The 27,712-nt window shown below is 43.9% G+C and overlaps 2 protein-coding genes across 7 annotated transcripts in view; both read left to right on the forward strand.

Annotated features, from left to right (window-relative positions):
- Nucleotides 1–18,381, forward strand: part of plekhm1 (pleckstrin homology domain containing, family M (with RUN domain) member 1) — a 37,605-nt gene extending 19,224 nt beyond the window's left edge. The window contains exons 9-13 of the mRNA XM_062525767.1: nucleotides 79–224; nucleotides 12,348–12,541; nucleotides 12,780–12,843; nucleotides 13,915–14,072; nucleotides 14,697–18,381. Of these exons, the coding sequence (XP_062381751.1) occupies nucleotides 79–224; nucleotides 12,348–12,541; nucleotides 12,780–12,843; nucleotides 13,915–14,072; nucleotides 14,697–14,805 (671 nt within the window). The 3' untranslated portion in view covers nucleotides 14,806–18,381. The remainder of the gene's footprint in view (nucleotides 1–78; nucleotides 225–12,347; nucleotides 12,542–12,779; nucleotides 12,844–13,914; nucleotides 14,073–14,696) is intronic.
- Nucleotides 18,382–21,972: 3,591 nt separating this feature from the next.
- The window catches only part of arhgap27 (Rho GTPase activating protein 27), a 50,929-nt gene continuing 45,189 nt past the window's right edge, over nucleotides 21,973–27,712 (forward strand). For 4 of the 6 annotated variants that reach the window (XM_062525927.1, XM_062525932.1, XM_062525931.1 and 1 more), the window contains exons 1-2: nucleotides 21,973–22,294; nucleotides 25,165–26,218. In XM_062525927.1, the coding sequence (XP_062381911.1) occupies nucleotides 25,292–26,218 (927 nt within the window). In that variant the 5' untranslated portion in view covers nucleotides 21,973–22,294; nucleotides 25,165–25,291. Of the gene's footprint in view, nucleotides 22,299–25,164; nucleotides 26,219–27,712 lie in introns of all 6 variants that reach the window. The other 2 variants (XM_062525930.1, XM_062525928.1) reach the window with 2 other exon arrangements.

Consider the following 27,712-nt stretch of genomic DNA (forward strand, 5'->3'; position numbering starts at 1 on the left):
TATGTATTATGTATGTATTTTTGTGTATGTGTGTGTACTCACTCCTCTTTATGTGTGTGTGTGTGTGTGTGTGTCCAGGCTGTAGTAAGAAGATCGGTGTGTCCATGGGCAAAGCCAAACTCTGTGAGTTCTCCGCTCAGTACTACTGTGAGTCCTGTCACCGCGGCGACGCCATTGTCATCCCCTCGCGCTTGGTACACAACTGGGACCTGACGCCACGAGAGGTGAACACACACACACACACATATGCGCGCACACACACACACACACACATGCGTGCACACACACACACACACACACATAGTGCATGCATAGTGCATGCATCTACATGTGTACATCGTACACATGTACAAGGACACAGGCAAATATAGTCTCTCTTAATATGATGCTTCTGTCTTTGCCTTTGCAGTTACATGCTCATGTTGTTGTTGAGATCCTGTTACTAATGAGAACCTGTCATGCAACTTTGCAGTCATACTCACACGCGCACACACACACACACACACACACACACACACACACACACACACACACACACACACACACACACACACACACACACACTTCATGTCCAGAACTGGTTCGGCAACTTTTGCCTCAGCTTGTGCATGTTTCTTTGTGTGTGTGTGTGTTAAAGGAGTCCTAGAATTCAAAACCACATTCACCTTGTTACTGTTGAATTTAGGCTGCGAGCAGTGTCCAAAGGACAACACCAAAGACTTTACCGCGTCCCCCGCCTGCTTTCGTATGCAAATTGGGAAATAGAAACAGCCGTGTTGAAATGCTCCAATCTGAACAGAGCTCAGATAACACGTAATAGGCGCCCATCCCCCTTTAGATACACCCCTCGGCCCCTCTCATTTGCATACCTTCGATTAATAATTCTTGTTAAACTGCTCTTACGATGCTAGTATATAGATATGTGGTCTATGGCAGAGACGTTGTAATGCTAGCGTTATTACAGCTAACTTTGGAGAGTTACTATACTAAGAAATGTACTGATAAAACTTACCAATCTAACACATTCATTCTGTTGGGGAATCTGCTGCACTTCATCTTCGTCAGAACCTTCTTCTGACTCGGTTTATACATGTACGGCTGTATTCCTTATTTAAATCCATTGTTGATAGCTTTATCAAAGACTTTGGCTTTATTTACCAGCAGTAAACGTAGTTTCACTTTGCTCTAGCTTCAGACCGGTGGATTGAGCCAATCAACTTTCAGGACATATCGGCCAATAGACCAATCAGCGCGCATCTCATTTGAATATTCATGAACTTGCTGAGTGGGCGGGAAAAACAAACTGTTTCATTGCAAGGCTTATTTATGACCTTGTATTAGGCGATCTAGCAGTGCTCCTGGGGCGTTTTCAGCCCCACAAATTTACATATGACATTATTTAGGCTCAAAGATCAATTTGTAATGGTCAAAAAATGCGTTCTATGACTCCTTTAAGTGTTTCTGACTACATGTGTGTCTGTGTGTTAATGGGACACGGCGACTTTTTGGGACTTAAGCTCATTCACCGTATTACCCAGACTCTGATAAGTCAACACATATCCTTCTCATCTCCGTGTGTGTAGTTACTTGGTCTGCTAGCTTAGATAAGCACAAGTGTGATTAGCATACAATTGTCTCGAAGTGGCCGGCTTCGTTAGCCTACATCTCCCAATAGGGACAAAAGAATTCCAGCACTTAACTATTTGCATGCTGTCATTAGTATTGTTACAACATGTACAGACAACAATGCCAAATGAGACACAGATGTTTTTTAGCTTTAGACTTTCTTTTAAGATTGTTGTCATTATTGTCATGTCAGTGCTCTGATTTCAATAAAATGTAGTTCATTTTGCAGCAACTTTTAATATTACTTGCATATCACAATAACGCCGCATAGCTTAACACTACCTCTAAATATATTACTTTGTCAAAATGTTTGCACATGTCTAATTTTGAAGTTAAAAGGAACAGTTTAAGAGGTTAAGACACTAACATTTTGCAAAATAAAATTGCACTATATAAGGACCACTCTAGTGTACAGATAACAGAGATGGGAGTAAGTCACACATATGCAAGTCTCAAGCAAGTCTCAAGTCTTAACCTTCAAGTCTCAAGCAAGTCCCAAGTCGTTTTTGTGAGGGTCGAGTCAAGTCAAGTCAAGTCATAGCTTAGGTCGAGTCAAGTCAAGTCAAGTCATAGCTTAGGTCAAGCAAGTCACAAGTCAAGTCATATAATAAGCTGGAAGACAACCGTCTTAAAACTTGAAGAAACGGCAGCCTAAGTTTTATGTAGCCCTCCTTTGCACAAAAGGGCTAACACATACTGTAGAAGAAGGGGATATAAGGCTAAAGAATAATTAAAAATGCTCACTAGGACCAGCAGGATCAGAATTACTAGGAACGACTACAGGGCCTGGTGTACCAAATTACCAGACAGAGTGTGTGTATGTGTGTTTAGCTCATGTTTTCATTGCATAATATTCCATTAATAAATACCATATGGAAATGAAATGGAGACACTTCTATGTTAGGCTACTACAATTTACTCTTGAAAGTGGCCCATTTCTCATGTATGTCATACATCTCTCATATACTTATGCATACATTTACAGTAATAGGGTTTGTGCATGTTGTTTGGCTGTTATACTTTATGATTTAACAAAAATTAAAGCAGCTAGCGCTAACAAACTAACAGCTACATTGATGTGGTAGACCAGGGATGGGCAACTTTCATGACTAAGAGGGCCACAATTTTTATCATCACCATCAGAGGGCCAAATGTGGCTGCGCACTTTTGCACATCTGACATGAGAGAAGCTACAAAATAATTCTGAATAAGAATTAAATGTAGCCTATAACATACAGTAGGCTATACATTTCATTTTTTTCATGCTCAAATGCATTTTTAATAAGCCTATACATTCCCTAACGACAAATACAAGTATTTTACAGCCACATGAGTGAAAAGTGTTAATTTCAGTGCAAAGGGCTCACATAAATCACCATTTAATGATAGCACAAAACTGAAAACCAGTTAGTGCAACATAGCCTCATATTAAATGAATTTAGCCTACTGTATGCTCCCACTCCATTTTTAAGAATGTATAGACATTTTCGAACGCCCATGGTGAGAGTACAGATGTGATGTAACATCCATCACATCTGTATGATGTAACATCCATCACATCTGTAGCCTACTCTCATCCAAATGCAAAGAAGTAGCCTTCTTGCAGTCATGCATGATTTGTCTCAGCTTCCCCTCGACATTATCGAGAATGTCGACAATGTGCGTCGGGACAAAGACCGTTTCGAAGTTTTTATCTCCACCAATGAGGTTATGTTTTTATCGGGGTTTGTTGGGTTGTCTGTATATGTTTGTTTTGTTCGCAAGATAACTAAAAAAGTTATGGATGGATGCAAGAGGAGGTGATCTGTTCGCTTGGAGGAGGTTTGCGCAGTGATTTTCAGATACCGTATTTCAGTCAAATTGTCTGTTATTTGATAGGCGGGATCAATGTGAAACTAGAATGCATTTCCCGGTGGGAAAGTGCGAAGTGTGCTTGCTCCGACGCGCCGCGAAAGCGCTCCGGCAGGAGACGCGACCGCTCGCCCTCAGGTCAAAACGCTAAAGTTTGGCCAAGACACAAAGCTGCTTCGAGTTTGGCGGCGTTACCCTCGATTGCCAAATTCTTACACTGACGTGACGGGTTGCCTGGGTTCATCAGTGGTATGTCCCAGAGCACCTCCAATGTAAAAATGTGGATGTCATCCCAAAGATGTAAAGAGATATGAGACAAAATGCATTTTTGCTAATTGCGACGCCCCCTAGTGGCCAAATTACACCAAATTTACTAAGGCTACTTTGGATTGTGTCCAAAATCGTCCCACCAAATATGGTCTTGACACCTCAAAGCGTTTCCGAGATTTGACCTCACTTCCTGTTTGGAGGCTTCGCCATCGAATTTGATTGGCTGCCATGGGCGAATGCTTTGATGTATGGAAATGAAATGTACACCTCTAAGGTCTGTAGACCTTGTGTTGAATTATCTATGAGTTGTTCACGTGTAGCCAGCATGAAACACGTAACCAGTGAAAGAAGGAAGGAGCCTAAGGAACTAGGCATGTTTCTAGAACAAATACGAGTAATGTTAGGAGTATTGCGGGAACATCTGCTGTTTACTCACTGTTGAGTAAGTTGCAATGTGTTATAGCCTCAAATTGATGGTAGAATAAATAGGACGACTCACCTGTTCAAATGGTGTAATAGGATCAAATTTGGTGTTGATATGTCAAAGCAACCAGGCTGTTACTGGTTAACGTGTCTGAATATGAAATAGGGATGGCGAAAACTACAAATTTTCTTGACCGACCACCGAGGCTCATTAGCCGGTTGAAACCGGTTAACCGGTTCGTTTAAAATAAATTATGCTATTTGAAATAACAGCCACGCAATTTCCCAACTCTCATCTCTCTGTCCCCCGCTCATAGGCTACACACAGCCCCGGCGCCGCCCTTTCACTCACGTAGGGATGTAACGGTATGAAAATTTAACCCCACGGTTATAGTGACCAAAATTATCACGGTTTTCGGTATTATCGCGGTATTTTAAAAATTGTATGTACAATATGTTAAGAAAGCGCTGATGGGTGTAGACAAGCTGAAATATTTTAGTTTTAAAAAGTGTGACAGTGTTTATTACATTAAAAATATAGGCAAACCCTTATTGCCTCCAGCAGGATACCGATCATTCACAGCATTGGCAATCCTAGTCCCTGCTCAACCCTCCACACACACAGAAAATGGCTTGTCTTGTTTCTATTGCATATTTTGAATTCATGACTTTATATATTTTGCTAATAGTTTATAATATGTTAGGATCTGCATAATTACTTATAGCTAAAAATATTCAGTAATTTGAATACTTCATATTGATTTTTAAACTATTACACTTGTCTTTAATGACATTACAGGGGTGTTGTCTAGGTCTAATTGAGTGCCTGTCACTTTAAGAGGTACGTGAAGTAGGCTAATTATATTAAACTTCATTCGGTTTTAGGAAAGTAGTCACGCATAGTTCAAGGATATCCGTTTTCATTGAATAAAATGAATGTTCAAAAAATTAACAAGTCAGAGAAAAGATTGCTGGGATAATATAAAAGATAAGTGTCTTGCAATGTTAACTTCTATTATTTTGGTGAGCACTAGGCTACTGTACATTAATGATAGACATGACGCGTGAGCTAACGGGATAGTTACCTTGATGGAACTCTCTCAAGATGTAAAAGTTTGCCAATAGGCTGTGTAGCTTTTTTCGGAAATTGAATTAAACACTACAGTAGGCCGAACTAAATCCCATAGCTTACTGTAGGTAGGTTACCGTGGTATTGTGCTCACTTTTTCCTTGGTTGGAAATGTTGTCTGCTTATAGCTTAACTTATGATTTGGAGTTTGGTATATCTGTTATATCCAATGAGTGACACCCAGCGCTCAACATAAAACTTCATGGCATTCTCCTGATAACGTTAGTGGAATAGCCTAGATTTAATGTGAACGTGTAGGCCTACATAAAAAGACGCTGGCTACATGATACAGCGCACGTTTTGGGGTGGAAATGTTGCACCCTTTAAAAGCAGGTGTAGCCTTATCCGAATCATGGTTAAATCCATCAATTAGACAACAGAATTAGTAAGGTGAAGTTTTGTTTCATAGTAGCCTTCCAGCTTGTGTCAAAAGCAGGCAAGGATGAAACTGGGAGGAATTAAACACGCGGTTACCATACCGTAGTATCAACCGTGATAATAATGATATTCGAAATGAACACGGTAATTGTTATCGTCAACAATTTTATCATGGTTTACCGTCACACCGGTAATCGTAACATCCCTACACTCACGTCACTTTTTAAAATCCCCTACAGCGCCAGTTTAGTTTGAGGAAGTGCTAACAATAATAACGAAAGATGATCATTACCTTATCTGTTACCATTGATGACCCTTCCTGAAATGTAGATGTAATGTCTTTCCAAATCTAAGCCCATCTTATGCGGAAAGTTGCCTAGACTGCAACACGATAAAACCAATGGATAAAACAGCGCACTTCCAGATTGCAAAAGACGCACCGGCCACCGCTGTGACCTCGTGCCAAATGTTTTTATTGGTTTATTACGTAGCCTAGCCTACAAGCAGGCGAGTTATGAAAAATTGAGTGTGAGGGATAATTTGTTAACTTCACGAAAAAAAGATCTTCTTGGAATGAGATGGCTAGCTGTAGTAACGTTTAGTCCACTGTCTTTAGGCTAATTTAAAGATGCCTCTCTTTTTTTTTTGTTAACCGACTAGCGACAACTTTGGTCGGTTAACGTGGATACGGTCAACCATCGGTCAAACAGTCACCGGTTAACATCCCTAATATGAAATCGATTTTGGATTGGTTGCATGTGATAAAAGCTATGCCATTTCCTGTCCATATTCAGATTCAGAAATACTGTACACCGGCAACAAGGCACACACACACACACACACACACACACACACACACACACACACACACACACACACACACACACACACACACACACACACACACACACACACACACACACACACACACACACACACACACACACACACACACACACAGAGACACACACACACACACACACACACACACACACACACATATACATATATATATATTAGTGGTGGGCCGTTATCGGCGTTAACGTGCTGCGTTATCGTGCAACTCTTATCGGGCGATAAAAAAAATATCGGCGTTAATCTATTCTCAAAGTTGGGCTGGGAGCTGGGTCTATACCACGCAAGCTATGATCACTTTCACCTTGATATCTTAGCGCGAACGCCAATGTTTAAGAGTGCGCCTGAAAAAAGTCTAGGTCGCACTGGTGCACCTGACGCTGCTCGGCTGCTTTCTTTCACAAGTTGTCATTGTAGACTATGCGTGCAACTTTACCAAACAGTAACCAATGATACATCCTCCCAACATGGACGATAAGCTCAGACCCCTGATCGCTCATTCCTAATAGAAGTAACCCCCCTCTCCTTGGCCCGCTTTCTCTCCCTCTCCCTCTCTCTCTCCCTCTCCCTCACTCTCCCGTGCGCGCTCAATGGACACTCGCGAGTCGCGACCCGCCCCTCGACATGCACATTTAATCCAAATAAAACATTCACTATCGTGAAAGCAATGATGCATATAGAAGACGTTAGCTAAATTAATATAAATTCCGGTTAGCATCATTGCTGCAGAAAGTTGATTAAAACTCTTACATTCAAGTCACTCTTGCATGAGTTGGATGATAATCTCAATACCAATGTTTTCCAACTCCAAAACTCGAAAGGAGAAAAAGTATTAGCCCACATTGAAACTTACAGTAAACACACGTGGGGAAACTGAGCAGTCCAACTAGTAAACTATGATAAACTAGCCAACTATGCTAGGCTTTGTTTACATTTTGAGGTTTCAAGCAGACAGCTGAATTAAAGAGGCAGAGTTGTAATATAGGCTGCAATATGCATAAAGTGTGCCGTCATGAATATCAGACATTTCAGTATGTAGAATAGGCTTATATAAATAATTTTGTAAAGAAAAAAATCTTTTATTGTGTTTCAAGCTTTTTCTAGACTTTTTGTTGTTAAAAAATCATTATATGAAAGGACAGCAATAAAAAGGGGACCTTTTAGCGTTAAAGGCGATGCAATGAAAAATGTGGGTGCACCTAAATTTTGCGCTGGTGCACCTAAAATTAATCTAGATTAATCTAGATTAATTTCAAGATTACAGTGAGATTAATCTAGATTAACAAAATTAATCTATGCCCACCTCTAATATATATATGTATATACTGTATGAGCAATTCCATGCAAAACTGTCAAGTCCATAACCCCACACAGCGTCAAACTATGATGTGGATGATGATTTCTTAAAAGTTTACCATTTCGCTCTTCTTGTTTGTACAACATATTCAATGACATTGTTAACTTAATCATTTGCATTATATAAATGTAACCTATTTTTCCACCCTTATGTCTCAACATATAGGCTATACACATAGTCACATTCATAAACATAAACAGGATCCTAGGTTCTCAATTTGCTGGACTCACTGTCTACCATAAAGTTAAAGAATAGTAATAACAGAAGAAAAGGTAAGAAGATGTTGATAGCGTGATTAACTGTGTGGTGCCTCCACTGAAGAATGTCTTTACCACTGCCCTGGTGGAAATATGCAAATCCTCAGAAATGTCAAGTGACTACTGTTACTTCTAACTGCTTTGATATAGCTTATCCTAAATGAAATACTATGCAATGCAAGCATCACAAAACATTTATGTTATCCTTTGTTTTTAACTCTTAGAATTCAGTTCAGTAGGCTATGACATAATAAAATGAAAGTACAAAAACAGTTTTTAAAACCCCTTTTTAAAAGTTCAACCTATCACTTTATCCAGCGCTTTGGGTGTGCACTTTGTGTATACAAAAATGCGCTTTATAAATAAATGTGACTTGACTTGACTTGACTTTCAATGAAATCTCAATTAAGGATTACGTAGTTTTAGATAGTAACTGTGTGGTAATAATTCACCTATACCACCCGTAGCCTAAATTAATTAAATGTTTACTATGAACAATAGTTAAATGAAACACACAGTAATACTTTCTATAACACTTTGTGTTGGATGTAATTCATTGAACCTAGAATTGTTAACTGCTATACAATAAGTGGGCCAAACTTCACAGTTTAAGTCTCCACACATAAGCTTGCCTACTGAGTCTAAAAACATAGCTCCCACTTTCCTTAGCTGGAGGGGAATTCTGAGATTTCTCCCTAAAGCAGAAACTATTATTTTTACCTAATTATTATTACTATTATTATTGGGAAGGTTATAGGTTTGCACTGATTCAGGTAGGGTAGTGGCACTATACTGGATGGTATATCGGTTAGAATATAGGACGGAGAAGAGATAGGGTTTAACTTTGTATTGTTCCAGCAGAGACATTCAGGATTCCATACATACAGAGAAATATAGGTAGATGGCTATTTATATAGATAATATATCTGCAGCATACAGATATGCATTGAATACTAAGCTCATTAAACGGAATTGTAAGCCAGGACACACATACAGCAACGGCAACGCTAACCCCTTCAAGAAAGAAAAGAAACCTTTTTGTTCGTGACTACAGTTATTATGTGGTCAATAACGCCATCTAGCGGCGTAAACGGTACTGTGTAATAGCGTTAACTCGCACAGCACAGGTACAAACTTCCTCCAGTCGGAGATTGTTAATGAGGGCTATCTTTTACTGTCTATGGGGCTAAACGACTGGATTGATTGATTGTGTTGCTTGGGTGGCGTCAGTTAGAACCAAAGATCATACAGCGCTAGAATCTTTGGTTAGAATACTGGTTGTGAAGCAGTAGTTTCTCCTTAGTTTCTTTATTGAGTTTTCTTCCACCATACAACAGCATGAATAAACTTATAATGTATAGTGGTCTGTAAAGAACCAAATAAACTGTCATTAATATGGTCACTAAATAAACTGTATCGCTATCTCTCATTCTATAAGCTCAACTTCTCACACAAGTAACACAGGCTTCCTTCATTTCAAACCATTAATGCTAATGCTCCGTTTAGCATGCTAAGTCCTTGCATATCAACGTGAAAGATACATCCCACTCCCAATACACATGACCGAAGGTTACGGTCACTTACTTTTGTTGTCATACACGCACACAAATTCAACTTAAGGTAATTGGCAGTAAACTCACTCAAAACTAACGTCATGAACTTCACCAACACTGTGGTGTACTACTAGATAACGTCTCTAATGAACTAGCATGAGGCTGCACGAGAGGGCGTCACTAGGCAACAACACCTCAACAGAAGAAGAGTACAGAGATGCAAGACTAGTCTACGTCCTTACAGTAGAAACGCTAAACAGTAGATTCTTAAGCTAAACACATGAAGTATTATAATTTCAGAGAACACTTACAGTATATTACTTCATGGAAATCATGTCAAGAGCAAGTTTAAGTGTATTAGCAAACCTCTTGCATACCAGTGTGAATTAACGATGTATGTATCAAACTTACTTTTTGTCAATGATCGCATCTCTGAATGTAAAGGGCTGGATTACTCAGGATAACTGCAGGAATTGTCTAAGGGTAAATTAATTATCTATGTTTTTTGTGCACAGCCGTCTGCTCATCATCACAACAGAAAACGAAACTTAAAATCCTCAGACAGGGCGACCGCTCTACTTCCGGTATTTCGCCGAATTTGGGAGTGAAGTTTACCCAGAATGCTCAGGTCAATACAAATCATCCAAAACACACCGTCAGTATGAAACATCGTGTGATTGTCGAGTATATATACCAAATGAACACACGTTATGTCTAACAGCGCGTAAGTCCGTACTTGCCCCTCGGGGCCATGGCATTGCTTAGATCTACCAGTCTCAGGATGAGACACCCTGATGCGGACCTTCCTGGAATCACACTCACATTGTACCGCTGTGGACAATCCATGTCATCCAATGACCAATTTAACAGAGGAGGTCTGCTATCATTCCATAATGAAGGTATGAAAATACATGGAATGACTCCATAGTGCTGTGAGAATTACACCAATATGTTTTACAAGAATGGCCTCGATTTGATTTTTTTAAAAAAATATCAACATTGTATCTTAAATCAGTCTGAAATGTCATTTCTGCATGACCTAAGCAATTTAAGATGAGCTATTCTGCTTAATAGTATACATTCGCCAACACACACGTTTTTGCTAATTATAGAGCCATCGACAGACCGAATAACACCAAATTTATTGAGGGTGCTTTGGATGGGGTCTCAAGTCATCCCACCAAATATGGCTTTCATACGTCACAGTATTTCCAAGATAGGCACACTTCCTGTTTGGCGGCTTCGCTCGCTGAATTTAATTGGTTGTCACAGGCGAACCCTTGGACGTATGAAGGCGAAATCAAGGGGGTTGATCCGCCTTGGTCTGTAGATCATGCGTGCCAAGTTTCATGACGATCGGAGGAACTATGCGGCCAGAGTTGCTTTACTTTGACTTTGGACAAAATTCAAAATGGTGGAAAATCCATCATGGCGGAAAATGACGTCACATAGTGCGTTGGAATCAGCTGAGTCAGAGGATTCCAATGGTATAAGTTTTATAAAAATCGGCCATACGGATCAAAAGTTACGGGCATGAACGTGTTTTCAATCTTTGACCAGTTGGTGGCGCTAGAGCGTGAGAGTGGCGAGCATGAAACCTGGTGGTGTCAATCAGGGTAGTCTCCTCTATCAGCATACCAAATTTCATGATTTTATGTCTTACGGTTTGGGCTACAGGTGGAAAAATGTGTGGGCATCAGCGCTCAAAAATCGCTTTTCCATTCATTCCTATGGGAAAAAATCGACCGGAAAAACTGGAATAACGGGAGAACGACATGCCGTATCAAAAAGCTGTATACAAGCCACCATCCTCGCATCAGGACCCACGCGTGAGAAGTGGAACGGCGTCTCTAGCTCTAAATCCCTAGGACAAGATAGGGAGACAAAAGTTGGACTTGAGATAAATAAGTATATGAAACGCACGGATAACAATAGTGTGCTTTTGCAAGCACACTAACTAAGTCAACATGATGAAACTTAATGTGATGCAAACAGCAAGCTCTTGTCACGTTTGACTGGAGATGGGATGTTAGCTGCTAGCTAACGTTAGATTAAAAAAAATAATGTGAAACTAGCCAGAGACATTTCTTACTTTTCTTTGTGTAGTCGGAAATGGCGGATAGGCTAGGCTACAATTTGACGTGGTGCTGGATGTGTCGGATATTTTTGCGCTGCACACTTTGCGTTTCTTTTCGTTTCTTTTGTTGAGTTGAATAGTCTTTAAATCCAAATGTTACGATTTTGGAAACTGGTAACAGCTTCCATCTTCTTAACCCCGACCGCTCTACTGTGGATGGCGGGCGCGTCACCTAGCACCTAGTAGAGAGGTTGCCAGGTTCGCCCACATGCAACAGGAATATCCAATCGAAAATAGTTTTTATTATTATTATTCACCAATTAACCAAGACAGCAATGACTTGTCGAGTCATTGCATGCAAGTCTAAGTCAAGTCTCAAGTCATGAGTAGCAAGTCCAAGTCAAGTCAAGTCTTTTCTCACTGTTGATCAAGCAAGTCACAAGTCCTCAATCTGGCGACTTAAGTCTGACTCGAGTCAAGTCACTAGACTCGAGTCCCCCATCTCTGACAGATAACAATGTCAAATGAGACACTGATGTTGTGTTTCTGACTACATGTGTGTATGTGACAGGTCTCCAAACAGGCCTTGAAGCTGCTTGGCCAGATTGAGCACGAGCCATTGCTCAACCTTGACCTCCTGAACCCTGACCTTTACGAGCACTCTGAAACCATGGCGACCGTACGGTCACTGCGGCAGAAGCTCCGTCTCCTCGGCGACTACGTGCTCCTGTGCCGCAGCGGGATCAAGAAGAAGCTCCAGGCCAAGTGAGTGTCCGCCCTTACCGTAATTTCCCAGCCATTAGCCGCGGCTTATACATTGATTTTGCGAAAATGTCTTCAGCTATGAGGCTAATACACGGGGGTCGGTTAATATGGTATTAATATGGTTTCGTTTCTTGCATAAAGCACTGTCCTGCGGCTTATACACAATGCGGCTAATTCACAGGAAATGACTGTAAGCTCCGCTTAACTTAATGGCAATCTGTGTCCTTCTTTGTCTCAGGCTCAAGCAGAGGAGCTACCTCCTGGAGTCCGACCAGATCTACAGCGTCGAGGACTTACGTCAGGTGAGAGATCCTCTGTAGTTATGGTGCCATCTGACTCCTATGAATATTAAAGAGTCACTGCACCCTAAATTATGTTTTTTGAGCTGTTGATTGATTGAAAATACTCATAAGTGGTGAACTGTACTTTTACCAGGATTAATATTGACAAACATCGTGTTTATCGGCAAAAGTAACATTTCGTCTGATTTTGTATTGGAGATATTGCTCTCCGCGCATACTACAGGTTGAGACATGCCATGGCATGTTGGTCCAAAATGCTATTGGAATACTGACGAAGTCCTGTACTTCTCGTCCAACACTACGTCACCGGGTCGTTACAAATTAGGAATGAAATGCCCCAACACCTGCTGCCCTGATTAGCCTACCTGTGATAAGCCATGTCTGCAGCACTCATTCCCAGATTGACACGAAATCTCCATGGTTGATTGGTTGCAGCAGTGCTGCACTCCCTCTGCAAATTAAACGTCTCGCCCATTTTGAAAGCCGTTTTCAGAAATGTGAAGTGGGTGGAGTTATGGGGTGAAGTGACTCTTTAAACTGTTCTGAATCTGCGTACCATCTCTATACCATCTCCATACATGAATCTGTGTAGCATTTCCATACGTGAACAATGCAGTTTCTTCAAAATGAGCGTTTGCTAGCATGAAGTATCCCACGCCTGGCCAGTAGTTGTGCTGCTGCAGACTGTTATCTGGATACGGGATTATCTATGCACACCTCTAGGAATCAACACATACACAGCAACACGCACAAGTGCACACACGCATGCTGTCTACTGAATGAACCTCTCACCTGATAACCTGCCTGGAAACAATATCTTATCTCATCATTACATATCTCTCTCCTTGTTTGTTCTCTCTCTTTCACTTTCCCTCTCTCTCTCTCTCTCTCTTTCTCTCTCTCTCTCTCTCTTTCTCTATCTCTCTCTCTGCCTTCTGGTCCTTCTTCTTTATCACTCTTTATCTCTGTTTACTGGAGACATCACCTCTTCTCCTTCCTCCTTCCTCCTTCCTTCCTTTTCTCTCTCTCCGTAAATGCTCCCGTGTAACCCTTCTTGTCTTGCGTTCCCAGATAGCGGAGGGGCAGTACCAGCCCGTCCTGCAGTCGCTGGTCCTGCAGTCGGCCGGACACGTGCATGACTGTGAGCTGTGCACCCAGCGAGGCTTCATCTGCCAGATCTGCAACGCCGACGACATCATCTTCCCCTTTCAGTTTGAGACCACTAGCAGGTGTGTGTGTGTGTGTGTGTGTTCTGCCTGTTCCGACCGGCTTACTCTTTCGCTCCGAGAACGTGACGGTTCCTCCGCCCCTCCGACCGATGACGCAGGTCTTAATAGAGAGTGGGAACACTGGGGGGCGCTGTGGCGCAACAGGCTACAGCGCTCGTGCCATATACGGGTCCGAGTGCCCACGGGGACCCAGGTTCGATTCCGACCTGCGGTCATGTCCCGATCCAACCCCATCTCTCTCTCCCCCACTTACCTCCCGTCTACATCTTCACTGTCCTATTGTAATAAAGGCAAAAAGCCCAAAAAATATACTTAAAAAAAGAGAGTGTGAACACTAATTCAAGCACTCCCTCTGTCGTCATTTGACGTCCTTTTGTGGTTTAGCGTTCGCTTTCATTTCATCTTTTATCTCTGCTTTCGCCTGCGCATCTCTCTGCACGTGATTGACTCTCATACTCTCATAGGTTTTGATACGGGCTGTTTTTTACGTCTTGTTGGTTTCCCTTTGACTGATAATCTCTCTTTCTCCCTCCCTCTCTCTCATCCTCTTTCTCCCTCTCTATCATCCTCCCTCCCCCTCTCTCTCTCTCTCTCTCTCTCCCTCCTTCTCTCTCCCTCCATCAGGTGTAGGGGCTGTAAGGCGGTGTTCCACTCGTCCTGTCGAGAGGACAGCCCCACGTGTCCTCGCTGCGTCCGTCTGCAGAGGTACCTGGAACGAGACCTGCAGGACTGAGGAGCACTGCTGCTCTGTGGGTCCCTCCAGGCTTGCCGTACCCTCCTCCCTCCCTCCCTCCCTTCTGTCTGGGAGAACAGAATGGACGGACCAGCACCGATGTTCTCTTCTCACCCTGATGCTCACAGAGCTGTCAGCGCCAAGGACCAGGAAAAGGAGTCGAGGACGAGGTGCTGTTTGTCCCTTTCTGCCTCCCTTAGCCGAGTTGAGTTGGACTGGAGGACGAATGTCACTGCTTAACAGAGGGCCTCTAGAGTGGTCATCTTAGTCACAAGTGCTCTTATTTTACGCACACACACACACACACACACACACACACACACACACACACACACACACGCACACACATGTACGTGCACCACAAGCAGGAGGTGCACACTCTGCTTGTGCTGTTGAACTAGATGAACTCTAACAGTGGTGTGTCTTGGGACCAACACTATCACTTTTGCACTTTTGCTGGGAGGCTTCTGTAGTTGCCCTCGGCGACGACACCATGGCGACCGATTAGCACCGAGTGTGTGTGTGTGTGTGTGTGTGTGTGTGTGTGTGTGTGTGTGTGTGTGTGTGTGTGTGTGTGTGTGTGTGTGTGTGTGTGTGTGTGTGTGTGTGTGTGTGTGTGTGTGTGTGTGTGTGTGTGTGTGTGTGTGTGTGTGTGTGTGTGTGTGTGTGTATCTAAAGAGAGCCGGTCACTCTTCAGGTGCCGAGAGACCGCTACTCACTGCTACACAACATCAACACGCCTCAGTGCTCTGTCAAGACCACAGTCTGTCCTGAGGGTCGGTCTCTCTCTCTCTCTCTCTCTCTCTCTCTCTCTCTCTCTCTCTCTCTCTCTCTCTCGCGACCTTCTGCTGACCTCTGCCACCACATGAAGGTCAACGGGGCCTTCTTTGCCAAGGACCGAAGGACAATTCGCTGTCTATTCCCCTCTTTCTCTCTCGCCTGACCTTCAGTTGACCTCTGCCGAAGGTCAACGAGGCCTTTCTTTGCCACGGACTGAAGGGTTCTTTATTTAAGAAAAGAAAAAAGATGAGGTCTGGCATCACTTAATCTTGTTTGTTGAAGTTGAATTTGATTTTTTTTTTTTTTTTTTTTTTAACTCTCTGGTTTAGTTTCTTCTCTCCTGTTGAAGCATAGAACCTCTACATTATTTTACGCTGGCATAGCCAGGCAGTAATCATGTTTACAAGACAAAGAGCCATTCACATCAGGAACAATAACTGTAATCATAACGATATTAGTGCCGTTATCGTTGTAGTTCATGTGTGGACTTTGTCATTCATTGTAGCTAGAGCGATACTTACGCTACTCACAAAAAGTCAGGGATGTTTGGCTTTCGGGTGAAATTTCAGGATGAACCTAAAATCGACTATAACCTTTACAAGTCAATTTGATGTGACCATCTCTAAACGCTTAGTTCAGTGTTTCAGTACTTTCTATACTGCAGCCAGATATCCCTACCTTTTTGTGAGTAGGGTATAAGCTGTCATCTTTCTTGCACTCGTTCTTGGTGTGAATGGCCCTTAAGACTAAGACCCAGACTAACACAGCCTGGTCAGTCTTCAGTGCTTTTCTCAACGTGATGGCTTCTTTGTACGAGACCAGGACAGTGGCCTCTCTGAGTCGAGCCAGCTCGAGGATGAGAACAGTGGCACTGGACTCGTAACCATGGTGATGCATAAACTCTTCTGTGCCTTTCTCAGTCGTCGATCCGTCACGGAGAATGTTCACTTGGACTTGACTGGAGTCTTTTTCACGGATATCTGCATGAGGTGCCAAATAAGTCCGCCATCGACGGAAAAGAGTTTGTATATACATGATAGGACTTCAATATTTATTGCTGCCTCTGTCTATGCTACACGTTTGACTGTTTTATTTGTGTTTGTTTGTTTGGGAGAACAAAACAGGAGATATTTTATGTTAGTAGCTCACTATATCCTGTTTTTGTAATATCTGGAGCAAAAGAAAAAGTTCAACACACACACACACAGACACACACACACACACACACAGACACACAGACACACAGACACACACACACACACACACACACTGCTCTCTTGCCAGGACATGATGATGATGAAGATGGAGATGAGTATCCCTCAACATGGATGATTAAAGCCTTGTTGCCCTGACGACTCATTTCAGAGGGCACTGCTTAATACCAAAGTCCATCTAAATCCTGTAGACTTCCGCGGCCGAATCGTTGTAAAGAGGCGAGCAAGAGACTGAAGGAGACAGAAGCAAGAAGGTGAAGATAGATTAGAAGGATTTGTTTTTGTTTGTTTGTTTTTTTCTTTATCTTTAACTCTAGTTGTCAGTGCCATGTTTTTGCACTTTAATGAGAAGCTTACGGTGTCGTTTGAACAGAGAACTGAACACACAAACACTCTCACAAACGCACACACATGCATTCACACACTCTCTCACACACTCTCTCACACACATACAGTAAATGCACGCACGCACACACACCATCAGAAGGTCTTTCAGAGGTCTTTGTGACCTTTCTGAACTTTCTGAGTGTGGCAGACTTTTCAAATGCCTGTAGATACTATTTACAAATCTTGAATTGCAATGCTTGTTGTGCTGTCACACAGTTGTATGTAATGTAAGTATGTAAGTATGTATTTCTGAATCTGAATGTATGTATGTATGTAGCTGTGTGCATATACGAATCTGTACATGTATGAATGAATCTATGTGTGTTTTTAATACTTTTTTTTTTGTTTTGCTGATAGCCCCAGAAGGACTTTTTGCCTCATGTTGCACCACTTAATCAGGCCCAGTAGATGGCGCTAAAGGCTACTTTTCTCTAATAACTCAACTGGATCTACTGAGACAACAGATTGGCGTGTAGCTCTCTTAAGTTTTACAGTGTAAACTTTACTTCTTATTTGCATTGTTATTTTCTATTTAATGAGTGTGAACATTAGTTAAATTGCTTACTTTTGTTTCCACAGAGAAACAATAGCTGTCAGACCGCTTGATCATAGCATTATGCATCATTATAAAGAAGTTCATTTCAAGCGCACAGGTGCATTCTGAGAGTTCCCTGATGAAAAAAAAACACAGAGGTCAGAGGTCAAATATTATTCAGGCTGAAGCTCTAGCTGCCACATCTCTCTGGGTGCCTCTCAACATCTCTCCTCGATCCTCGAGGGGCGTTCCCACTGATCTGTAACTAAAACTGGATAGACTATCCCATTGTTGCCGCCCCATCATTCTTTATGTAGATCAGTGAGGATCGAGGCCCGAGGAGCGACGGAGGACGTATAAACGCTGAATGAGAGGCACCCTCTGCCTCTGCATCTGCTGGATTCTGCCCACATCCAGGCCACATCTGAGCCAGATGTGGTGTGTGCGTGCAAGCGTGCGTCCGTGTGTATGTGTGTGTGAGGACATACGTTAGTGCACACACTCATCACCAGGATACCTGTGTGTGATTGAGCACTCGGGGTCGTTAACGACATGACACAGGCATACAAGTGCTTAATGAGATGCAGACTATGGAGATGATCATACTGATGATGATGATGATGATGATACAATGACGATGATTAAATCGTGTATAAACTACCAGATGTTTCCCTGACTGTTGGTGTTCATGTTCTCTTGTTTGCGCTAAGGACTGATACATTGTCCAGAGTAATGCCAATATGCGTACTGAAATTTCCCAACTATTAACCATGGTTTATACATTGATTTTGCTAACTTTCTTCAGTTTGTCTTAAACTTACGAAAAGGCCAACAGCATTACGTACAATACCACGTGGTCTGTGTAGTGCCAAATATTTATTTCTGCTTATTGTACATCAACGTGGTGTGCAATAACAAGAATCTGAAATCATCTGTTTGTGGAGGGATGTTGGCAGGATCAACATTTGGGCGATCTCTCTGTGTGCGGAAAAGAGTCAGCATGCTTGGCCAGTGTTTCACAGATACACTGGAGAGACCTTTAAGGGCAAATGTCTGGGTGGAAATGTCAGCATAGTCTGTGTTTAACAGACACGCTGTAACGACTTAAGGGCAAACTGTCTGTGTGCAAAAGGAAGGAGTGTCTGACCACATTCACAATATCATCTGACCTCAGCATGTGGGCACAGCTGAGTAGCCTACAGCATACAGACATTCGGTCTACAGAGAGAGTTTGGCTCTGTCTCAAACCGCCTACTTGCACACTTCAGATACTTAGTTTAGGTATACGTGACCCTGCAAAGCAAAACCAGTCGCTTGTGCTCGATGCTATATTGAGAAAATCCACGATGAACAAATGACTGGGCTGAAATGTTGAATTTCATGTTTTCGCTTAATTCGACAGTATAGTCTACACTTTCATATCGTGAACAAATTTCATGGAAATATATAAGTTTTGACTCTTAAACCCGGTGAAGATTCAACACATTAGCAGTCATTCCCGTTGTCCACGCCGCTTAAAAATTAGAATTTCTCATTTTCTGGCATGTCGTGACGGGAGAACCATGTCAACTTTGAATGCGGTTATCTTAGGCATAGTTTTTTCACATACCCTCGATATACATATCGTTGGAAAGCTTAGTTTGTGGCTGTTCATGTGAGCACAATAACTTAATTTTGTACATTTTACCAAAGCGACTGGTTTCACCTTGCAAGGTCACATGTAGTGCAGATGTTGGGCCAACACTAACCATCGGAAAGTGGGCACAGTGCTCAGTGGAGTGTACTGACTACGCGTTTAGAGACACAGCCTTTGCCTAGTGCTGGTGGTAGGCTGGTCTCTTAATGGCGTCCAATGCTGGGGATGATGCTGTGTGTTTAGCTGGCCTGCCCATGAAACTGAGATGTTGACTCGGCAAACAACACCAAAAAGCACGGGCAGCGATGCACGCACAGTTCTGATCAACCAACAAGAGCACAATATGGCTACCTACAGCAAGGAAAACAATGTATAATGGAGGCCACAAACAACAACAATCATCTAAAGCCTACCTTACACTGACAGACTTTGACAAGATTTGGGAAAGATTCTTAAAAGATTGTAGTCTTTTGAGTAAAGCTTGAATGGAGGGGGGGGCATTAGTTGAAAGACTACAATTTTTCAAGAATCTTTCCCAAATCTTGTCAAAGTTGTTTGGTGTAAAGGGGGCCGTAAGTCAAGTCAGGTTAGCCTGGCTAACGCCTCCCACTTCTCAAATGAGACGTGGTCTGGCAACCAGAAGTTCATTTTCTCGTATTTGAAAAAAATGCCCAGATCCGTTCATTGGGCGCCACAGATGTTAATCAATGCATAGCTCATCATGGCCTTGCTTTCTCCCCTGTTCTGTGATTGGCCCCCAACATCAGGCGAAAATGGGGGCGTTAGTTTCCAGACTGCCTTAGCAGCGTGAAAGAAATCACCGCGCAAGGCAGGATGGGAAACCCAGCCTAAAGTCAGGTGGGAACTTAAGACAAATCAGCAAAAGCAAGAGCAAAGGCAAAGCAAGTGGCAAGTGCTCGCGTATACAGTGCAGCACCATTAATGGGAACTGAAATGTAAAAAATGTATCCAGATGAAGAAGGATGAGTCATGTTTGCGGCGGGAACACCCTGCAGGAGGAACTAACGTGAAGGCAGCTTTGCTCATATGCTGTTTGACTCTTGACTCAGAAATGAGCCCCTGAAGGGAGTTCTGAAGACTTCTGCTAAATTAAAACAAACAAATGACCCTAAGGAAAAAAGGGTTAGCAGAGGCACTCTGAGATTTTTATGAATATAAAAAGCCTTTAATAGTTCATGGCAAGGATACTTTAAAAGCACATGGGCCTACGCGTTACGGCCATATTGGCCTTCATCAGGGAAACAAATGACCCTGTTCCTCTATAGAACCACAACACATGCTGTTTTGGATCTCCAGTAGGCCTAGGCTACTTCAAAAAAAATACCTCTATGTTAGTAACTCGGTACAATAGAAATAAACAGAAATAGACTTGTGTGCCAGGCCTAACTTTTTCCATGAACTGCCGACGTTCTCCCGCTCTCATAGCACCGCAACACATGCCTGTTCTGGATCTCCATAGGCTACTTCAAAAAAATACCTCAATGTTAGTAACTCGGTACAACGGACAGAAATAGTCTTGTGTGCCAGGCCTAACTTTTTCCATGAACTACCGACGTTATCCCGCCTCAGGAGGGAAACAAGTCATCCTTTGGTGTCCGTGGTGACCACTGCACTCCGAGCAGGAAAATGTTAGCCTGAAACAGGAGCGTGACTCTGCGGGCGCCAAATTTAGGCCTCAAGGGCCACCTAAAAGGGTGTGTTTTTATAAAGGTCTCGCTGTTCTGGAGGGTGAAAAAAGCTCCGACAAGCACACAAGAACAGGATTGTTGCCCTGGGCACTATATCTTTCCACTGGTGCTTCAGCTTCACCACCGTGGACTCCATTGATTTGATGTCTGAAGTTCCGTCCTGGTTGCCAAGGTGACTCACGGTCTGAGCAGCACTGCTGTTACTGTCCTATGAACTCACACATCACACGTACGTAAGTTCACAAGTTGGTGGCTTGCTGTAAAACCAAGGGAGGAAACGTAATTCCATCAAGTAATTTGTTGTTTTCCACACCTCTCTCTCTCTCTCTCTCTTTCTTTCACACACACACTCTCTCTCACTCCCACTCCCACTCTCACTGACACATACACAAACACATTTTCATATTTATATCAAAGATATCGCAACCAGAACAATCCATGGTGAACAATCCACAGTATATCAAATATCAGTCTATTCGCGCACACACACACACACACACACACACACACACCCTCTCTACTCCAGCAGTGCCAACTGCCCCACCTGCCCTTACCTCTGTATTGTCTTTTTTCTCCCTCCCTCTGCCCTCCCCATCTCCCTCTCTCCCTCCCTCCCTCTCTCTCTTTCTCTGTCTGCCTCTCTTTCTCTCCCTCTCTCTCTCCCTCCCTCTCTCTCTTTCTCTGTCTGTCTCTCTTTCTCTCTCTTCCTCCCTCTCTCTCTCTTTCTCTTTCCCCCCCCCCCCCCCCCCCCCCTCTCTCTCTCTCTCTCTCTCTCTCTCTCTCTCTCTCTCTCCACCACTCATGACACGGCGGTTCTCTCAGCCGGCAGAACAGGAAACGAGGGGCAGGCTCAAATTCTTACGCTCTAGTCTAAACACTGTACTAAGTCACTCACACACCCACACATTCATGCACGCACTCACACTCTCTCTGTCTCTCACACACACACACACACACACACGCACTCACACACGTTCATACACAGTCTGCACAAACCGCCACTGAGCAAACTTGCGAGCTCCCGGATTCCCTTTTCTCACCCAACAGACGAAACGGAGGAATGGATGGAAGGCAGGGTCACGAGAGAGCAATGAAACGAAAACTTCTCTGAGGAATCTCTCTGTCACTCCATCTGTCGATCTCAAGGGAAGGTTACGGAGAGAAAGGAGGGAGAGGAGAGAAAGCAGTCCTTGTGTGCTCTCTCTGGCTGGCTGCCTGGACAAGGTAGGTAGGTACTTGTCAAAACCCTTGTTTTTGATCTCTGACATAGATAGATAGATAGATAAATTCTTTATTGATCCCCAAGGGGAAATTCAAGACATTAAAAAGAGAGAGAGAGAGAGAGAGAGAGAGAGAGAGAGAGAGAGAGAGAGAGAGAGAGAGAGAGGGGTAGAAACTAGACTCGGTTAATGAGCAACATGTTTTATGACATCTGCTGTGGACAGAGTGGCATCATAATTCCCATAATTCACGCAGGTCGCTTTTTTTCCAGCTGCACAGCTCTCTGGTCAGATAGCAGTTTGTGTGTGGTTTGCGTCACTGGAAGTGTCAGAAGATGGCCATTGAGGTTTATGAGATCTTTAATGATTACTGGTTTGGGACTTATGGTGCCTACGATTGAAGTCATAATGGTTTTATAGCCAAATAACTGGCAAATTAATGTCTTCCGTGCTCTTCCAAACGGATTTCCCTCTCCAGAGAAGCCTCCGTTGCTTGAGGTGTAGAGGGTGCAGAAAACACACGTCTGAGGCATCTGTACCTGAGTAATGACCAGTGATGTGCCTTCCTGTTTACCTTGCACTTACTTCTGTTGTCTTTGTCTTTCTCTCTCTCTCACACACACACACACACACACATAGAGTGTGTGTGTATGTGTGTGTATGTGTGAAAGAGAGAGAGAAAGTGAATGTATACACACAGTTTTTCATGTTACATCACTACTGTTTCCATTAATGCTGTCAATTTAATTTAATTTAATACTTAATTGTTATGTTGTTTTAATTGTGCTTTGGCAACACTATACCTACTGCCATGCTAATAAAGCAACCTTGAATTGAATTGAGAAAGAGAGAGAGAGAGAGAGAGAGAGAGAGAGAGAGAGAGAGAGAGAGAGAGAGAGAGAAAGAAACGTATGTTTACGATCATTGCCCGTGTCACCCTGCTTCCTGTGTAGTCTTGTGCGGTGTATTTGTTGTTACGAGACTGTCTGGGTGAAAGAGTCTGGTTTCAGCCTTATTTGCCTGCAACTCTGAGGTACCATGAATCACATGGCCATCATTTTTATGGAAGTACTGTAGGGCGTGTGAAGAGACCGTACATTCGGCATTTCTCATTTTCTGCGGCCCCTGTCTTGACATGTCGCGAGTTAGCGCACCACTCATTTGGTACTCCCAATATCCTGTTTTACTCAGCCCACATTGTGTGCCATGGAACAGCTGGGGCAAACACACACACACACACACACACACACACACACACACCACCCTATACTCTGTACTGCCCTGTTCCACCCGGCCCTTAGTGTGCCACGGAGCGAGCAGTTGTGGTGAAGGGTAAGGCCAGTGGAGATGATTATGAGATGATCATTACAGTAGATGATTCAATGATGTCAAACTGGGGAAGTTGTGAAATGTGCACTGCAGACCTTATATGGGAAACTGAGATTGCAGCGCAGGTTTTCCTGTCCTGTGGGTATTTCTCTCTCTCTCTCTCTCTCTCTCTCTCTCTCTCTCTCTCACACACTATCTTCTCTCTCTCTCTATCTCTCTCTCTCTCTATATGTCTGTCTGCCTGTCTGTTGTGAATGTTCCTGTTGCTTCTGAAGTTGCTGGTGTGTGTTCTTGCTGCAGCATGCAGCCGTTTCCTGTCATAACATTTGTACTGAAACAGCAGGGTGTGTGTGTGTGTGTGTGTGTGTGTGTGTGTGTGTGTATGTGTGTGTGTGTGTGTGTGTGTTTATTTGCTAGTGCTCACTTGTTTGCTGATGTCATCTCAGGGGGACATGGTCGTGTGCTTGCTTATTGATATAGTATAGGGCGTTCTATGTATGAATGTATTTATATGCTTGTATGATGCTGGCTTTGTATCAGGAATGTCATGAATCCATGGTTTGAGTAATGATCCAATAAATGGGTGTAGAACCTCTCTCTCTCTCTCTCTCTCTCTCTCTCTCTCTCTCTCTCTCTCTACCCAACACATTGCCTCACATGTTGGAGGTTCCTGTCGAAAGCAGTTAGGACATTTTCTTGACGTGACAATCTCAGACAATTGGCATCTCTATTGTAGTTGTTTCACTCCAACTCTCTCTCTCTCTCTATCTGTTAAATACACATGCATGCACAGCACACACACACACACACACACACACACACACACACACACACGTACACACACAAGTACACACACACACACACACACACACACACACACACTCACACACACACACACACACACACACACACACACTCACACACACACACACACACACACACACACACACACACACACACACACACACACACACACACGCACACACACACACACACACACACACACACACACAACATGGATGCGCACAGTCTCTTAGTGAAGGGAAATGCAAGTACATGGCCAGGAGGTTGGTGCACGCCTCAGAATCGTCTCTGTGTTATCGCACGGCCGCCAGAACCAAACAATCACGTTCAGCTGCATTCCTGGTGACGTAAAAAGTACGTCGATGAAGACAATGTCTTTTGAAAGATGTGAGCACTGTACCCATCTACCCAATGCTGCGCTTAAACTAGAAACTAGACCATTATACCACACAAAGAGCAAGGCCCTCATCCCAGGCACACTCTGAAGCGGTGCCGAATCTAGTCCACGTAACCCGAGTTAGATCAGAGGGCGACTAGTTTGAACATCAAGCCTTGTTTTTATCACGCCCAATGATTCACAACAACTATGTGCTAACTAACCAGTAACCACTGTAGGAATTTAACACTTGACTTTCTGCCTCCAAACTTTAAGACAATTACTGATTATTGATTATTACAAGGACAAAATTATTTATTTATTTTCTGTCTTTGTTCGTGTGTTTACTCTTTGCTCTTTCCATTTCAGATGCCTAGATACCTGAACCAATGGAATGTCTGTGATCTTTGACCTTCTGCCCGTCCCCTTGCGGCTAACTGACATTTAACGTCGGTCGTTGTGTGTGAGGAAAGCCTGTGAGCTCCAAGAGTGGACAATGGCCGGCTCCGGCGCCGAGTTCGTCCTGGTCCTGTTCCCTTACGAGTACACCACCAAGGACGGCCGGCCCATCACCATCCATCGCGATGACCGCTACATGCTGGTCAACCGCACCAACAGCCACTGGTGGCACGTGCGCAAGGACCCCGGCACCAAGCCCTTCTACATCCCGGCCCGCTACGTCCAAGTGCTGGACCCGATCGCTGACCCGCTGGCGCCTACAGAAGGTGAAGAATCAGCTGCCAGTGTCGGTGTCGGTGCCGGAACCGAAACCGAGTCGGACCAACCGGATGGAGAGATCCGGCCCTGTTGGTTGACCCCTACGGAGGAAAAGACGGAAGTGGAGTTGGCGCCCTCACTGAGGGAGCCAGAGGGTTTATATGACACTACACTATGGTTGCCTGGCATGGCCCACGCCTCCTCAGTGCCTGTGGACAACGGCTTAGACTCCTCACAGCGTCAGAGGAGGGAGGAGGAGGAGGAGGAGGAGGAAGAGGAGGTGAAAGGGTGGGAGGACCACAGTAGAGGGCCCAGTTCTGGATACACGGTAGCTGAGGACGAGGAGGACATCAGTACCTTCGCCATACCTCCGTTAACTGAGCCGCCACAGCCCTTCCAGGACCTGGAGGACTATTCCCACAAAGACCCCACGGAGCCAAGCCCAGACTTTCCCTTTGAGGCGAGGGCTGGCGCTCTACCTCCGCAAGACACTGGGGGTCATAACTTCCGGGACCTTATGGCGGACGGGACGTACGAGAGCATCGACAGCCTCGGGTGGGAGCCGGACGTTCAGGAGATGGTGCCGGCCCCTGCTGAACCACGTGGGGAGACCCCTATTACTGACACGATGCCTGCAGTCCCTGAAAAGGACACAAACCCAGCGATGGCCATGGAGAGGGAGCTGCCACCTGCAGCAGCAGATAAGGTAAGAAGGAGTTGGTAGCAGCAGCAGTAAGGGGGGGGTGGTAGCAGCAGCAGATGAGGTAAGAAGGAGATGGTAGTAGCAGTAGATGAGGTAAGAAGGAGATGGTAGCAGCAGCAGCAGCAGCAGCAGTAAGGGGGAGATGGTAGCAGCAGCAGCAGCAGTGAGGGGGAGATGGTAGCAGCAGCAGTAAGGGGGAAATGGTAGCAGCAGCAGCAGATAAGGTAAGAAGGAGATGGTAGTAGCAGTAGATGAGGTAAGAAGGAGATGGTAGCAGCAGCAGCAGCAGTAAGGGGGAGATGGCAGCAGCAGCAGCAGATGAGGTAAGGGGGAGATGGTAGCAGCAGCAGCAGCAGTAAGGGGGAGATGGTAGCAGCAGCAGCAGCAGTAAGGGGGAGATGGTAGCAGCAGCAGCAGCAGTGAGGGGGAGATGGTAGCAGCAGCAGCAGCAGCAGCAGTGAGGGGGAGATGGTAGCAGCAGCAGCAGCAGCAGTAAGGGGGAGATGGTAGCAGCAGCAGCAGCAGCAGCAGCACTAAGGGGGAGATGGTAGCAGCAGCAGCAGATAAGGTAAGGGGGAGATGGTAGAGATGAGATATAAATGAGCTCTTACTAGTGAGTTTTCATCTGTTTTTCCCAAGAGGCCTTGACGTGGGATAAGAATATTGAGAAGAAAAACTGGACTTTAGGATGTTATGTTGAGTTGGACCTAAATTGTATTAGACTGAAGGGGAGCTGGGTCTGTTGTCTCGGTCTAAGTGTGTGATGTGGCGGCATGATATGATGATCATGTCCTCTGCAGGGCTGTAGTGGAAGCTAAACACAGTTTATTCACCTCTGAAATTTCAGAAATATAGCTTGTCCTCCTCGCAAAAGTGTTTGTCCACCTCTCAAAAGAGTTTATCCACCTCTCAAAAGAGTGTATTCATGCTCTTGGCAAGTTACCACGGAAGCACAAAGTAGTCTGCAGTACTGAATATGAACACTTGGTGACAGCAAAGTATTTGGGAGGTTGTCCTCTACAACATCCGAACATGTAGGCCTAGCCTACTGTAGGTAGGATATACCTAATCAGGCGAAGGTGCATGGAGAAAGTAACTTTTGTGCATGTTTTTTTTAAAAAAAAAAAAATTCTTGTGGGTTAAGTATAACAATATTAGAGGATAGGTCTAAACGTGAAACAGGCATTTTATAGCAAAGTTTAATTGGTCTTTTTGTTGAATTGAATTCGGACTGAAAAAAATGTTGACAACATGTGTGAAGACGTGACAAATCATATCATACTCAAAGCTTTGATACGTTAATGGTCGGTGGGCCATGGGCACTCTGCAGCTGTCATGTGCTGCCGGACTGTGTCTCTTTAAAGAAACAGTCTGCCCTGTTGTGTGCCCAACTGCAGAAAATGCCGCAGAAATTCCTCAATGTCTCCCTGCACGGCTTGTGATCTGTTGTAGCCTAATGATTGATACGTGACGCTTTTTGGAGACCTTGTGCCTCGT

Source organism: Sardina pilchardus, chromosome 22 (assembly GCF_963854185.1).
Source record: "Sardina pilchardus chromosome 22, fSarPil1.1, whole genome shotgun sequence".
In the NCBI taxonomy this organism is placed as follows: Eukaryota; Metazoa; Chordata; class Actinopteri; order Clupeiformes; family Clupeidae; genus Sardina; species Sardina pilchardus.